This window comes from Podarcis liolepis, assembly GCF_965112155.1.
Source record: "Podarcis liolepis genome assembly, chromosome: 1".
In the NCBI taxonomy this organism is placed as follows: domain Eukaryota; kingdom Metazoa; phylum Chordata; class Lepidosauria; order Squamata; family Lacertidae; genus Podarcis; species Podarcis liolepis.
The window spans coordinates 74,829,771-74,845,209 of record NC_139554.1 but is presented as its reverse complement, the minus strand read 5'-3'; the positions used below and the strand labels follow the sequence as shown (position 1 = coordinate 74,845,209).

The window sequence follows — 15,439 nt, the reverse complement described above, 5'->3', positions numbered from 1 at the left end:
CAGCCGCCGCCGCCTCAGTTGCCGCCGTCCCTCAGTCCCTCGCTCTGCTGCCTCCTCCCACCCCCAAAGCTTGGAGGTTCCCCGGCAAGGGGGAGGGAAAAAACTTTCACTTTCGTGCGTCCCTCCCGCCGTGACGCTGCGCGCTGACGTCACGGGGCTGTAATGGTGGTGTGCCGCGAGATTTTTTTCATTAAACAGGTGTGCCGTTGCCCAAAAAAGGTTGGGAAACACTGGGCTAGGGTATTAAGTTGGTGTACAGGGGGCGGAGACTCAGACGGAGCTTCGCCGGTCTAACCCTTAAGACGTAGAGCTGCGCGCAGCAGCTTGAGAATGGAAACTGTAACTCAATAAAAGACTTTTACAAGTGACCGCTGGCTAGCGTGATCCTCTGTGAGCTAGGATCTGGAAGCAGCTCTGACAGTAAGCTCCGTCTCACGTTGTGGGCATCTACAGCCTCGCGGACAGAGGAGAAGGAGGGTGCCTACGACTCAGCTCACGAACGGCAGACAAGATGACGGCCGAACAGCAGATAGGAGAACTCAGAGAAGCGGTGACACGTCTGAATGCCGAAATACTTGCATCCAGGAAGAGAGAGGAGGACGCAGCTGCCGCCTACAGGGATCTCCAGGTCAGGTTGGAAGTGCTTACGAAGCAAGGGCAACTGACACCCAAACCGGAGGGGATTGGGTTGGGGAGAAGAACAGGCGGTCTAGTCTCTCACTTTGATGGGAATTTACAACTGTACCCCAACTTTAGAGCAGATGTACAGTGTGCACTGCAACTGCTGGACAAAGACTTTAGAGATGAGCAAGAGAAGGTGGGATTTATCATGTCCCATTTGCATGGAGATGCTAAAGCATGGCTGCGCAATTTGTGGAGAGATAAGGATCCAGCGCTCCAGACCGCGGATGCCTTTATTAAAGCGATGGATGGCTGCTTTTTATCTAGCATAGACGTGGATCTTGCCCGGAAGGAGGTGCATGGGCTGAAGCAAGGGAGGGCCAGCGTAAGACAGTACCATGCCCGCTTTTTTGCATTAGTCAGTGCCTTGGAATGGGACAGAGATTCAGCTCCAGTCAGAGATCTATTTTGGGAAGGCTTGAACAGTGCGGTTAAAGACGAAATTGCAAGGGGGGAGAGACCCCGGACCACGCAGGAGGTCGTTCAGAGGGCGCTGGCGGTGGGAGTGCGGCTGGAGGAACGTCCATGGAGCAGGGACGAAGGACGTGGAGGGCGCGAACCAGCGAGAGGGTTCTCCTTCGTTCCCAGGGAAGCTGCGCGTGCGCAATCCACGCCTCCGCCAGGAGGGGGAGCGGAACCGATGGAGGTTGGCGGTGCCAGGGCTCAGTCAGCAACCAGAGCCACAGCACCGGGAGCAGTCAAGGCGAAGCCTCCTAGAGGGAACAGGAAGTGTTACATCTGCGAAAGTCCGCAGCACTTGGCGAAAGAGTGTCCCCAGAGGCTCCACAAGCACACTGCAGCCTCAGCAATGGTAACTGCAGCAACTCAGCAAGGGGAACCACAGCAGGGAAACGACGGAGTCTGGCTGGAGAGAGAGGCACTGGGGCCCAGCCAGACGTGTCATTGAAGCAGTCCCCAGAGATTTTGCAGCCCACAGACCCCCTCCCACCCAAACCAGTGGTGAGGCTCACCGCATCGCTCCAGCTACCCAATGGCCTCACCATGGACGTGCCAATCACCATTGACTCAGGAAGCAATGCGGACTTTATAGGGCAGGACTTTGTCGATAAACACGCTATACAGCTGCTGCCTGCCACGCTGCCCCTGCAGGTCGTCACGGTGGATGGCAGGGAGCTGCTAGGGGGGCAGGTGGTGAAGCAAACACCACCAATGGTGATGCGACTTGGAAATCACAGGGAAATCATCAGTTTTAATGTCACCAGACTGTCGGACACGCCTATTGTCTTGGGCATGAGTTGGCTGGACAGACACAGTCCGACGTTGGCTTGGTACCAGCGGCAGCTAGTCTTTGGCTCATCATACTGCGCTGAACACTGCATTCTGCCCCGGCTGGAGGGAGAGGAGGAGGAAGCGCAGCTGCAGCTGGGGACGCTGCAAGCAATCCCCCACAAATACGCGGGATTTTTGGAGGTCTTCTGCGAGAAGGAAGCGGATAAGCTACCCCCCCACAGATCATATGACTGCAAGATTGACCTACTGCCAGGGGCGGCGCTGCCCAAAGGGAAGCTGTATTCCATGTCTGAGGACGAACTACAGGAACTCAAGGAGTTCATAGATCATAATTTGGAGCGCGGCTTCATCAGAGAGTCCAAGGCGGTGGGAGGCAGTCCTGTATTCTTTGTTAAGAAGAAGGACACGCCCCAAAAAAGGCTCGTAGTGGACTACCGGATCTTGAACAGTGTGACCAAGCCATCGGACTTCCCCATGCCCAGGATCGACGACCTCCTCGCGACGGTACGCAAGGGCCGCGTGTTCACCAAGTTGGACCTGCGTGGGGCGTACAACCTCATTCGCATGCGGGAGGGTGATGAGTGGAAGACAGCCATGTTCACGCCCCTGGGCACCTACGAATACAGAGTTATGCCTTTTGGATTGCAAAATGGCTCCCACTGTTTCCAAGCTTTCATGCATCACGTGCTGGCGGGGCTACTCTACAAGACGTGCGTCTGCTTCTTGGATGACATCCTGATATTTTCTGAATCGCAGCAGGATCACGACAGACATGTCAAGGAGGTGCTGAGCAGACTACAGCAGCATAGGCTTTACGCCAAGCTGGAAAAGTGCCAGTTCGACGTGACGGAGGTGGATTTCCTGGGCTACAGGTTGTCAGACAAGGGGCTCGCCATGGACAGCGCCAAGGTTCGTGCCGTGTTGGACTGGAAGAGCCCGCGCAACCGGAAGGAGGTCCAGCGGTTTGTTGGCTTTGCGAACTTCTATCGCAAGTTTATCAAGGGGTTTGCGATGCAGACAGCGGCCATCACAGACACGCTCAGCTCCAAGAAAAAGAAGTTCATCTGGACGGAGCGGGCGGAGCAGTCTTTTCAGGCACTCAAGCGTCTCTTCGCGTCGGAAGAGCAGCTGTTGCATGTCAACCCCAGCAGGCCTATGAGGGTGGAGACGGACGCTTCGGACAGAGCCGTGGGAGCAATCCTGTTGCAGCAAGACCCGAAGGGGGCCTGGAGGCCGGGAGCGTTTTACTCCAGGAAGCTCAGCAAGTCTGAACAGAACTACACCATCTGGGACAGGGAGTTGCTTGCCATTCATGCTGCGTTCAAGGCGTGGAGGCACTTCCTGATCGGCGCCAAGCACACGGTGCAGGTCTGCACGGACCACAAGAATCTGGAGCACTGGCGCACGGCGCAGTTCCTGAACCAGAGGCAGATACGTTGGGCCGAATTCTTTGCGAACTTCGACTTCCGAATAGAGTATGTCCTGGGGGACACCAACGTCATGGCGGATGCCCTATCCCGTAAACCACAGTACGTGGAGGAGGCGACGCCAGCGGCTGCCATGCACATCTTCGCACTGACGGTGTGGGCGTGCGCTTCGGCGACAGTTGACCTGGATGCGGTAAGGAGAGCGCTGCGGGATGACACCTTCGCGCGAGCCAAGATGGCAGAGGCGCAAAGGGGCACGGCGGCGACCGGCGAGTTCCAAGTTCGTGATGGATTACTCCTCCGTAAAGGGGCCATCTACGTGCCGGGGGACGATCTTCGCGCCAAGGTACTGCAGCAGCTGCACGACGCACCCACTGCCGGGCACTTTGGCACAGAGAAGACGATAGAATTAGTCGCCAGGGACTTCTGGTGGCCCAGAATGAGAGGGGAGGTCGCGGACTACGTGGCGAGGTGTGACACCTGCCAGAGGGCCAAACCAGTACACAGACCGCCGGCGGGACTGCTGGAACCGCTGCAAACCCCGTTCGAACCGTGGGAGAGAGTGGCCCTGGACTTTGTCACGGATCTGCCCAGCTCGAGGGGCAAGACGGCAGTGCTAGTGGTGGTGGACTTGTTCTCCAAGATGGCACATTTCATTCCGTGTGCGAAGGTGGCCACGGCGGAACAAACCGCCAAACTGTTCATAGATCACGTGTTCAGGGTTCACGGTCTGCCGCGGTCTATACTGTCCGACCGGGGGCGGCAGTTCATCTCAAACTTCTGGCAGAAGCTGATGGGCTTCCTGAACGTCAAGATCAACCTGGCGTCGGCTAGACACCCGCAGACCAACGGGCAAGCGGAGCGGGTCAATGCCATCATGCAGCAGTACCTGAGATGTTATGCGAATCAACAGCCTGCGACGTGGGTGGATTACCTGCCTCTCGCCGAGTTCGCCTACAACAACACGAAGCACGTGTCCACGGGGGTCACGCCGCTCTTCGCCAACAACGGGAGGCACCCCAGAACCTTCCCGGGACTGGAAAGAATGGGGGAGGGGGAGCCGCAGACAGCAGATGCGTTCGCATCGGAGTTGCAGGAAGTCCACGATCAGCTGCGGCGGCACCTGGAGCTGGCTAAACACGCATACAAGGTACAAGCGGACAAACACAGAAGGGTTGGCGAAGAGATCCATGTGGGAGACTGGGTCTGGTTGGCAGCCCACGCAGTGCCGGCCAGGTCGTTGGCGAAGAAGAAACTAGGGCATAAACAACTGGGGCCCTACCAAGTCGAAGAGCAGGTCAACCCGGTGGCTTTCAGGCTGGCGCTTCCGGAGGGCTCCAGGATGCATCCGGTGTTCCACAGATCGGTGCTCACTCCCTACAAGGCACCTCACAGGTTTCAGGAACCAGGAACGGCACCGAGTCCGCTCCGAGAGAGAACCGAGCAAGGGGGAGTGGCACAGGAGGAGCACATCAACGAAGTCATGGAGATTTTGGACTCCAGATGGGGGGAAGAGGGGGTAGAATACCTTCTCGCCAAGGAGGGCACCCCGGCCAGTGCCAACAGCTGGGTGCCGGGCTACGCTTTAGACGAACCTCTGCTCAAAGAAGAGTTTCATGCCCTCTTCCCACATAGGCCCATGCCAGCAGACTTTTTCGACGACTGGCTTTTCACGCCCACGCTTTCAGCCAGCACGTTCCAGGGGTTCGACTCGGACGAGGAACCGACACGAGACGCCCGTTCCCCGGAGGGGTCACCCTCGGGATCTGCCTCAGAACCCTCGTATTGGTGGGACGATAGACCAGAGGAGCAGTGGCGCAGAAAGTGGCTGGAGGGTCCAGGACGAGCCACGTCCCCAGAAGGAAACGAGGGAGAGACGGACATGGACGTATTCGGGGACGACCCGGGTTTCGAGCACGGCGGCACAGAGATGGAAGTGGAGGTGACCGTCGTCGACGAGAGCAGGGAGGAAGAACCGGAAGACTTCAGATGGAGGCCCGCCACGGGAAGCGAACTGTATCCGACATTCGTCCCCCTGACACGGCAGCACCCAGCTCGCGCACCGGAAGGAGGGGAGGGGGGAAGAGGGGGCTTCGAGGGGGGGATGGATGTCAGGGGTTCAGGAGCAGAGGCAAGGGCAAGGGAGGAAACAGAGAGTGAGGGGGAGGAGGCAGAAGAAAAGATGAGTGATGACGACGACCCGAGATCTCCGAGTCTTTCCAGTGAATCAGAAGATTCACAGAAAGGAGCACCAGTGGCCAGGGCAAGGGGGGAGCCTAGGGGGACACCCCAGGAAGAAAGGGCCAGAGGGGGCTCAGAGGGGAGCAGTTGGAAATCGGGACCAGCGTCACCAACAGAGAGCAGGGGAGAGGAAGGGCGTCAGGTATCAAGCACTGGCAGCTCACAACAGGAGGGAGGGCACGAGTCAGGAGTGGCCACACCTCCATCGGGGAGCGAAGAAACGGTCAGACGGAAAGTGGAAGGTTGGGCGCGCGCGCCAAGTTCAAATGCACAGGAAGGTGGCGCAGTAAGCAGCCCGGAAAGGGAGCCAGGTCCTAAAGCCCGGCGCAAGGAGACAGGAGGGTCCGGGGGGTCGGCGTCAGAAGAATCCCGGAAGGAAGAGACCCCGGGGGGCAGAGGGACCCAGAGAAGAACAGTCAGGCGGAAAAGGTGGAGTAAGGCTAGGGTATTAAGTTGGTGTACAGGGGGCGGAGACTCAGACGGAGCTTCGCCGGTCTAACCCTTAAGACGTAGAGCTGCGCGCAGCAGCTTGAGAATGGAAACTGTAACTCAATAAAAGACTTTTACAAGTGACCGCTGGCTAGCGTGATCCTCTGTGAGCTAGGATCTGGAAGCAGCTCTGACAGATGCTACCACTGAGAAGGCCCTTTCAGGTCCTCAGATGATAAGCAGCCACAGGAAGCCCTCTACTGAAGATCTGTATGTATGATTAGGTTCATGAGGAGATAGTACCCTTATCCTATGCCACGAAGTGCTTTAAAGGTCAAAAGCAGCATTTTAAATTGGGAAACAGGCTGGGAGCCTATGTAGTTGGCTTAGCATAGCATAGGTGCAATCCCACTTATTCTGCACTAATTGCTGTCTTCAAAGGCGGCTGCACATACAGTAGTCTAACTTGGTGGTTACCTGGGCATGGATAACTGAGCAGATATGCTCAGACTGTGATTCTGAACATGGTATGGACAACACAACAGTGTTTTTTGATGTTGTGACTTAGTCCTATGCTGTGCAGCAACACCTGCCTTTGCCAAGGATGCCAACTTAGCTAGTTTGGCACAGGTTTTCACTTCTGCTGTGCCAGCTGAAGCAACAACGTAGGGCCAGGCTGCACAATGTTCAGAGGGGAGTTATTGCTCATTCCCCCATGCCCTTGCAAAACCTGCTGGGGCAAGCCTACAGATCAATGTACAGGATAAAGAAACTTCTTCCATCAAAATATCACATCACAAAAAGGGTATGTTGTTAGCTTGAAATTCTGTGAAAAGAAAATGCCAAATGGATCCATTTAGTCACAATATCAACTGATTTGACCAATGACATCCAATCAAAAAATGCTCTAATTATACACGCTTCATTATATAAGTTGATTACATAAGGAGTTTGCCATACTGGAAGTTATATAATTTCTGCCACTTGCAGGGTGGCGTATGTTGCAAATTGTGCTAAATTTTTTTGTAGGTTGGAATGCAAATCCTTTGCAGTCTGAGAACACTGTGCCAAAACATCAATTCTAATTTTGGTTCTGATAAAACCAAAGTCTTTTTTTTTCCATTCTGTTTTGTAGAGGTTTTGAAAAACAAAGTATGACATAGCGTGTTTGCTGCACATTCAACTTTTGTGAGGCAGCAAAACAGGATGCAAGGCAAAGCCAGGGGTGAAGGAGAGGCTATGGCCAGAAACAAAGCAGCATAGGCTATAACTGAAACAAAATAAACAAAATTATTTCAGTAGTACCTTAGAGACCAACTAAGTTTGTCTAAGGTGCTACTGGAAGGATTTTTTTTATTTTGTTTTGACTACGGCAGACCAACACGGCTACCTACCTGTAAATAGGCTATAACTGTTAAACACTTTCTAAAATACCTTGTCTGAGAATACTATCAAAAAGGGGTGTGGTCAGCATGCAATTTCCAAAAAGATATGTTCCAAGACTGAAATTATAGGGAAACCCCTATACAAGGAAGCCTTGTCCATCAGTTTTAAGTATATGAGGACAAACAGAAGTTGCTCAGTGACTGTACATACTTGTATGCATTTTTTTGTATTATATAATATTTCAAATCTGTTTCTTTAAATACAAGGCTTTGCCAAGCATGGAAGGGGATGTAATGAATGGATGTTGTTAAAAGGAATGTCTGCATGGCTGCAGGATTGCCAACAGCAGCAAGAGATTTCTTCTACTTATGCCGCTGGGATAAAACCAAGCTCTAACTTTATATCCAGCTACTTATTGTCGTAAGGGTTTGGGAACAGGCACACAATATATAATTATTATTTAAGTCAAAATATTTTTACAAAACTTGTTTCTGCTTTCATTCTCTTATAGAACTAACTAATTAAGAAGTGCCCAGATTGACAACTGGATCACTTCTAGCTCAGACAAGTAGCTAGAGAGCCATTTTCAGCTTTAACAGCACTGCTAATATTGGTCATATCTAGTATATCTGGATGATAAAGTCTGGAAGGAAGACCTGTTCATTAATTCTAAGTATGTACAGACAAGCTGAAGTTGTCCAGAATGCACAGAGCCTCCTTGACACAAACCTGTGGCTGCCACAAGCTGAGCTGGCCATATAAAGTCAATCTGAGGTCCCTTTGAGTCACAGGAGCAAAGTGCCTCCCAGGAACTGACACTTTCTAGAGGGAACTGTCTCATCAATAGTTCGCTGCCTAGAGGCTATATAGAGGAACAAGGAAGGGCTGGATCAGGGATGGTGCACTGGGGCCCTCCAGAAGTTGTTTGGCTCCTGCTTCTGTCAGTCACAGCCAGCGCATGGCCAATGGTAGGAGATGATGCAACATCTGGAGAGCCATAGGTTCTCCATCCTTGGGCTAAATAAGGGCATACCAACAACAAGGGAGGGAATGTGTCAGCAAGTAGACCACTGTATGCAAAGGCAGATGTAAGCAGGATGTGTGAATCAACCTAGAGTAGCTACTTCCCTCTGGGTCCATATGCCTCACCTCTCCCATGATCATGTATCCTGCATTCATACTATTTCGGATTATGAAATGTAGTTTAATTGTATTTAACACATAACTAATCTATAGTAAGTGAACATGAATAGGTGTATCCCAAACAGTGGAACATTAGGCACTCTGAAGGGTTGTAAGAAGCAATGCCCACAGGCGTTTCATTAACATTTACCATTTTGTCCAAAGAGCAGTAGTCATGTCATCTATTGCTCATGACATTCCTTCAGACAACTGAGTTTCAATGATTAATTGTTTGGTGATAGCAAATGCCAATGTGCCTCAGGATAAAACTGGCTTTCTCAATCAATCAAACAATTTATTGTATATAGCCAAAGGCATTTACAATGAACAGCAGAGGGCAAAAGCAAGGCTGAAATCACACTGGCTTTCTGAAGCACATCTTTATTACCCCGAACCGTTGAGGAAAGGCTAAGGAAGCTTTAATTGAAAAAAATGATCATGCGCTACTTGAGAATTCCCCATGGCTCCTGGCTGGTAGCTACTGTAGGCAGAGAAATGAGTTTGATAGTATCTTGGCCCTAGCAAGGCAATTCTTATTTTCTGATTACTGCTGTGGAACTTGTATATTCCTCTTGAGCAGAATGTTGGGAATGTTATTCAGCCCAAGGGCTACATTCCCTTCTGAACAACCTTCTGGGATCCACAGACCAATGATGGCTGGGGCCAGAGGCAAAAGTGGGCGGTACAATAAACATGAATGCTATCTTTGTGCAGTAGCCTCATTTACACACACACACACAATTCTCCATCCTGTCGAGCAAGTAGGGTCATCAGAGTTGAAGGACACTTTCCAGCCAACCCAAAGCAGTCAAAGAGCGGTGCTCTGGGGAGAGTCTTGAGGGCTAGATAAAGCATACTAGAGGGTTACATTTGACCCCAGACCTGGTCTAGAGAGCACTATGTAGTGAAAATAGCAGATAGGATACAACAGCTTAGGTTGTGCAAAGACCTAACATAATTAGAAAGCTGAGGCCAATGTACTCTTTTCCCAAACCATTGTGGGTTTTTTTGGGTGGGTGTATTCTGCAACATGACCTTGATGTAACAATAGTGCACTCGGGGTGGGTTTATACTGAATGCCGCAAACCCGGAAGTAGGTGTTCTGGTTTGCAAACTTTGCCTTGGAAGCCAATTGTCCAGCACAGCTTTCAAGGCTTCTGAGGCTTCTGATTGGCTGCAGGACACTCCTACAGCCAATCGGAAGCTGCACCTTGGTTTCCAAATGTTTTGGAAGTCGGACGGACTTTCAGAACGCATTCTGTTCAAAAACCAAGGTACGACTGTGTTGCCATCTGGAGGGGCACTGTGACACTTTATCACAACAACAATGGGACACCCCCATCCCCAAATGGAATTTTTCTCCTGTGGAAAACTGCTTGTATGTCAACAGAAAGCTATGTTACATGCTAAAAAATGAAGCAAAACTTTTTCAGGAGCAAATAGCATTAAAAGCAGAATCGCACATGGGCACCCTGATACCACATCTCATCCTCAATACACAATGAAAAGGATGTCTGGAGGGGTCCTTGTTTCCTCTAGAATCAAATTCTGAGAACACTGATTCTCTTGGTCTGTAGCAGAAGCTGCTTGTGCACAGTGGTGATTGGTTGATTCCTGTGACATTGCAAACTCACATTCCCAAGAAAGTGTTTCAACTTAAAAATATATATTGTGGTTTGTTTAAATAAATAAAAATTAAGGCAATGAAAGAACATTCCATCAAATAAACTAGCAGGTGGTACAATATTGATAAAATAGGAAGGCAGGCTTCTTGCCTGGGGGTGGGGAATGACAAGACAGATGGTTGAATCAGCATTCAAATTGCTCTGAAGTAAAGGGGGAAAATCATTTTCATCTTGTGGAAGAAAACTATATGGCAACCCCCCCCCCCAAGGTATGGTTGTACATGCCCTTAGAACAGAAGCGGTATTATACTCTAAATGCCCACATGGAATAGTGTTTCCAGCCAATACAGATGTCATGTGGGCGATCCCTCCCAACTTTTAAATAGCCATGGGCTGCTTCAGTTTTGATCAGAGTTACTGGTGCTGCCAAAGGGGAATCCATGACATTTTCTAGAACTAAATCACCCCCTTAGCCAAAACTGCTGTCAGCCCTGCCTGAGGTAGCGGATAGAGACAAGTACATGTTTGGTTCCTTCCTGTAATTTCCCCCCTAGTGTGGCTAATAACAGCTTCATAGGAGAGTCCATTTAGATTGGGGGGAAATGGTGTGGAATCAATTTGATTTGAGAGGAGAGCATCTCTATGCATAGTTGGAGAGCCCTTCTTTCATCTCTGTCTCATCACAACTGTCCTATCTTCTTCTGAGGTCAGGGAAAGGACTTTGAAGGACAGTGATCATGGCTTCCAGGCAGCTTTGAGACTTGGACACTCCACAATTGGGCCTTCAGTTTCTGCTCTTCGTTTGTCAGTGGGTTGAAAAAAATTATATTTAATCTTCCTCCTTCCTCCTGCCTTTTTCTTCTTGTAACAGCAAGAGCGCCTTGGGGAGATTTGCTTCTCACTCCGATATGTTCCCAGCACCAGCAAATTAACTGTGGTCATCGTGGAAGCCAAAAAGCTCAAGCGGATGGATGCACACGGCCTGTCAGGTAATGGGAAAGGATAGCTGGAGCTCACTGTTCAAAGTGAAGGGATGTGAAATAGATGTAGGGCCCCCTCAAACGAAGTCTGGAAGTCTACGATAATCTTTGACCTACTGTAACCTGGAGGACACCTTGCCAGCTAGCTTGCCCTGACTTCCCACTGCCCTTGAAAATAAGAAAGATGCCTTGATCATAAGAGCTGCACACCTATCTCTTGTGCCATGGCAGAGAATGTGCTTGTCTGCTGCTGCTGATATTCAGATCACGCTGCTGGAACAATACTTTAGGGCAAAGATTTACATCTTAAGATAAGGGAACTGTGTCAAATCTGAGTGAGTCTTATTTTTTAGAAACTAGCAAGGAATTATCCCTGCCTCCTCCAAAATATATCAGAACAGCAGTTTAGTCTCAGGGTGACCCTTTAACGAAGGACAGGCTGAATCCAAGGCTCAACAAGACCATTCAACACGTTTCACGAGCAAGAGATTTGAACCTGGGTTCCTACTCCAAACCCAACACCGAGTCCTAGACACTGTACCACTAGCTGCTGGCAAAGCTAAGTGGTGGTGAAGGAGCTAGGAGAGGGGTGGGGAACTTGTATCCCCCCAGATGTTGCTGGACTACAACTCCCATCATCTCTTGCAGCGTTGCTGGGGCTGATGGGCACTGGAGACCAGCAACATCTGGAGAGCCGCAGGTTCCCTGCTCCTGAGTTAGGATGTGTGATGAAAGTCCAAAAGCCTGGGATGTGGTGATAGGAAACCCTTTGTAAGGTTGGGGTCTTGTGGAAAATGGTTCCATTTTGAATTAACTTGGTTTATAAAAACCTCAGAAAGAGACCTTATTCAGCCCAGCCCCCTTATATTGTAGGAATATATAGATTCCTTCTTCAGACTGTCAACAGTTTCTGACTTTCCCCTCTCCCTCCTCCATCCCAGATCCCTATGTCAAAGTGCAGCTTATTCTGAACAAAAAGAGATGGAAGAAGAAGAAGACAAGTGTAAAGAAAAACACATTACATCCCTACTTCAATGAGGCATTTGTTTTTGAAGTGCCCCTCAGCTTGATCCAGGTATGTTTCCTCTGTCCAGAAGGCACCATTTCATGGCAGACACATGTTTCTAGGGAATTAGCATTAACCTAGACATCTTTGCTTGTTGCCTGTGCAGAGGATCTGCTACGAGCACTTCTCTTGTTACACTGAAATAAGCTTTGATGGCTACAGCTGTTCTTGCTATTGCATATCTGTTACTGAGCCTCTCCTTCTCTAACAAAGGCTCATAATTATTTTGCACATAGGAAAACTTACACAAAAACTTACAAATAAAAGAATCTCAACACCATATTCATATCTAGCCATACAACACCTGCATTAATGGTGCGAAGCTGTAGCTCAGTGGTGGAGCATCTGCTTTGCATGCAGGCTAGGACAGACCCGTCTGAAACTCTGAAGAGCTGCTGCCAATCAGCATACTGAGCTAGGTGGACCAAGGGCCTGACCAACGGCAAGATAGCTTTCTATGATTTCTGCAGCATCATGGGGGCTGCTTTCCCATGGATTCAACCCATGGCATTGGTGCAAAGTTTAAAGGCCTACCGCCATGGGGACATGGCCAATGGCATAGGTTCTTACGGTGCAGTTGTTTCCTGTTTGGGGTTGGGGCTGACAGTTGGATGGTAACTGGTATGTCCAACGTCCTGGAACAGTTGGGTGATAATTGGTACTAATGACGTGATGGTGGCCTTTAAACATTTCCCACAGTGCAAATAGATAAATTCCATGCCGCTCCTATAAAATCCAAAGCAGGGGTGGGGTGTTAGAGTTCCTGCTCCATGATTGCAGTCATGGGATTGTTGTCTGTCACATGACGGTATATGTTTTGACTCCACAGAGTGGGATGTGACGGAGACAGGATGTTTGTGTTGCTGTGTTCCGTGAAGTGGGACTATTGTCGTTTGTTCTCTCTCTTTGCTATCTGATGCTAGAGAGAGAGGGAGCCATGTTGCAGTGCTCCATGTGTGTTTATGTGTAAATAAAGTAGATTAGCCAAAATGCTGAGTTGCTGAGGTCTGTTACACAAGCTGCAAAGACTCTGCAGATCCCTAAGTGTGCTGATGTCTGTTGGCATCGGTAGCTGTGATGTTCGGGCAGAAGAAAGCTTATGGAGCTCCTGAACGATCAACCAGGAGGGAGAGAACATGCCAGTCGGGCATGTGTCTCTGCCAGGGTCCTACTCGAGACTAGGGCAAGCTCCTGACATGGGGAACCTGTGGCCCGCCAGATGTTGCTGGACTACAACTCCCTGGCTGGCTGGAGTTGATGGACATTAGAGGGCTACAGGTTCCTGATCCCTGATCTAGAGAACATAACAGTACAGAGGCAACCTTATGGAAAGAGGAGGATATGTGGTACATCGTGTCTGCAGTGTGATAAAGCTCTCCCCACTCAGTGTTAAAACTACTTTAATGTACCTGGAGGTCCACACTGGGCATATGCTTCCTAAAAAGAATACATATTCCTCAAAGCTTCCGTACTGCCCCCTGCTTCTTTCTATCCTCTCATCTCATTGCTTTGTGTCTTCTTTCCAGAATGTGGACCTGGTGATTTCTGTCTGGGATCGTGACAAAGTGTCCAAAGATGACCAGATTGGGAAGCTGTTTCTCAGCTGCCGAGCAACAGGCAACCAGCTACGTCACTGGTCGGATATGCTGGCCAATCCTCGCAGGCCTGTGGCACAGTGGCACAGCTTGCAGCCCGCGGAAGACGTTGACAAAACCCTGGGACTGAAGACTCGCTTCAAGCTGCCCCTACCAAACAGCTAAGAACAAAACAAACCTCTCCACTGGAGAAGATAACGCCAGTGTGCTTGGCTAGTAGGAAAAGTTTTCAAAGGAGCAGCTGGTAGCAGAAATCACAGTGTAGCATCATGATCACTTAGTCAAAAGTGTTCTGAAGGAGAATATTGATCGCTCTTTGCTTGAACTCAGACTCTAAAGGATATTTATCTTGGATGAGTGGGAATCCAAATGTGTGTATGTGTCTACAACCCATCACCATGAAATGCAGTCACTGTTTCTTCATGACAAAGAGAAGCACACAAGATTCACAAGGCTGTACTAGCTTGGATTTAAAGCGATGCTGCTAACAGGATGTGCGGAAGGCCATGTGCGGACATGTGTGGAGCAGGAATTTCCACCGGGCCTATAAACATATTTGCAATCAATGCTCATTGCCCATGTTAAAAATCTTAAAAATCAGGGAACACACCCACACATGCATATATATATATGCATATACACACACACACACACACACATACACAGTGGTACCTCGGGTTACATACGCTTCAGGTTACATACGCTTCAGGTTACAAATGCTGCCAACCCAGAAATAGTACCTCGGGTTAAGAACTTTGCTTCAGGATGAGAACAGAAATCGTGCAGCAGCAGTAGGAGGAGGCTCCCTTAGCTAAAGTGGTGCTTCAGGTTAAGAACAGTTTCAGGTTAAGAACAGACCTCCAGAAAGAATTAAGTTCTTAACCCAAGGTACCACTGTATATATATATATATATATAGCTACTAACAAACAGCTTGCTAAATAAAAAGAGACAGGTTAAATCGAAAGAATCAAATAAATTCTCCTTTCCACATTGCTGCTAGGTATTTTAGACAGGTTTTTCAGAGGACATAAGAGCCTGCTGGATCAGGCCAATGGCCCATCTAGTCCAGCATCCTGTTCTCACAGTGGCCAGCCAGATGCTTAAGGGAAACCCACAAGAAAGTCCCAAGCACAAGAGCACTCTTCCTCTTTCCCTGTGGTTTCCAGCAACTGGTACCCAGAGGCATCATTGCCTCTGCCTGCGGAGGCAGAGCATAGCCATTATGGTTAGTAGCCACTGATAGCCCTCTCTTCCATGATTTGTCTAATCCTCTTTTAAAACCATCCAAGTTGGTGGTCTTCACTGCCTCCTGGGGGAGCGAGTTCACAGTTTAATGATGAGCTGCATGGAGTACTTTCTTTTCTGTAATAATCAGGTGTATGTGTGCCTGCTCCTTAGAGTATACCAAGAAAAAAGCACACCAAGAACTCTGGCCAGTAAAAGTTTCAATAGTGGGAGTGGTCCCTACTCACAAAAGTAAATTGTAACAAAAACTAATTGACTATTGATTTGCGAGTTATGGGGATCTGAAACGAGATCTGTGTGTGAATTCTCAGCAACAAAAGAAAGCAAGC

General features: G+C 49.6%; 1 protein-coding gene across 1 annotated transcript in view; it reads left to right on the top strand.

The window, feature by feature from the left end:
• SYT8 (synaptotagmin 8) overlaps positions 1-14,486 on the top strand; it is a 26,085-nt gene extending 11,599 nt beyond the window's left edge. The window contains exons 7-9 of the mRNA XM_083490235.1: positions 11,094-11,211; positions 12,144-12,277; positions 13,795-14,486. Coding sequence (XP_083346361.1) covers positions 11,094-11,211; positions 12,144-12,277; positions 13,795-14,028 — 486 coding nt within the window. The 3' untranslated portion in view covers positions 14,029-14,486. The remainder of the gene's footprint in view (positions 1-11,093; positions 11,212-12,143; positions 12,278-13,794) is intronic.
• The last annotated feature ends 953 nt before the right edge of the window (positions 14,487-15,439 follow it).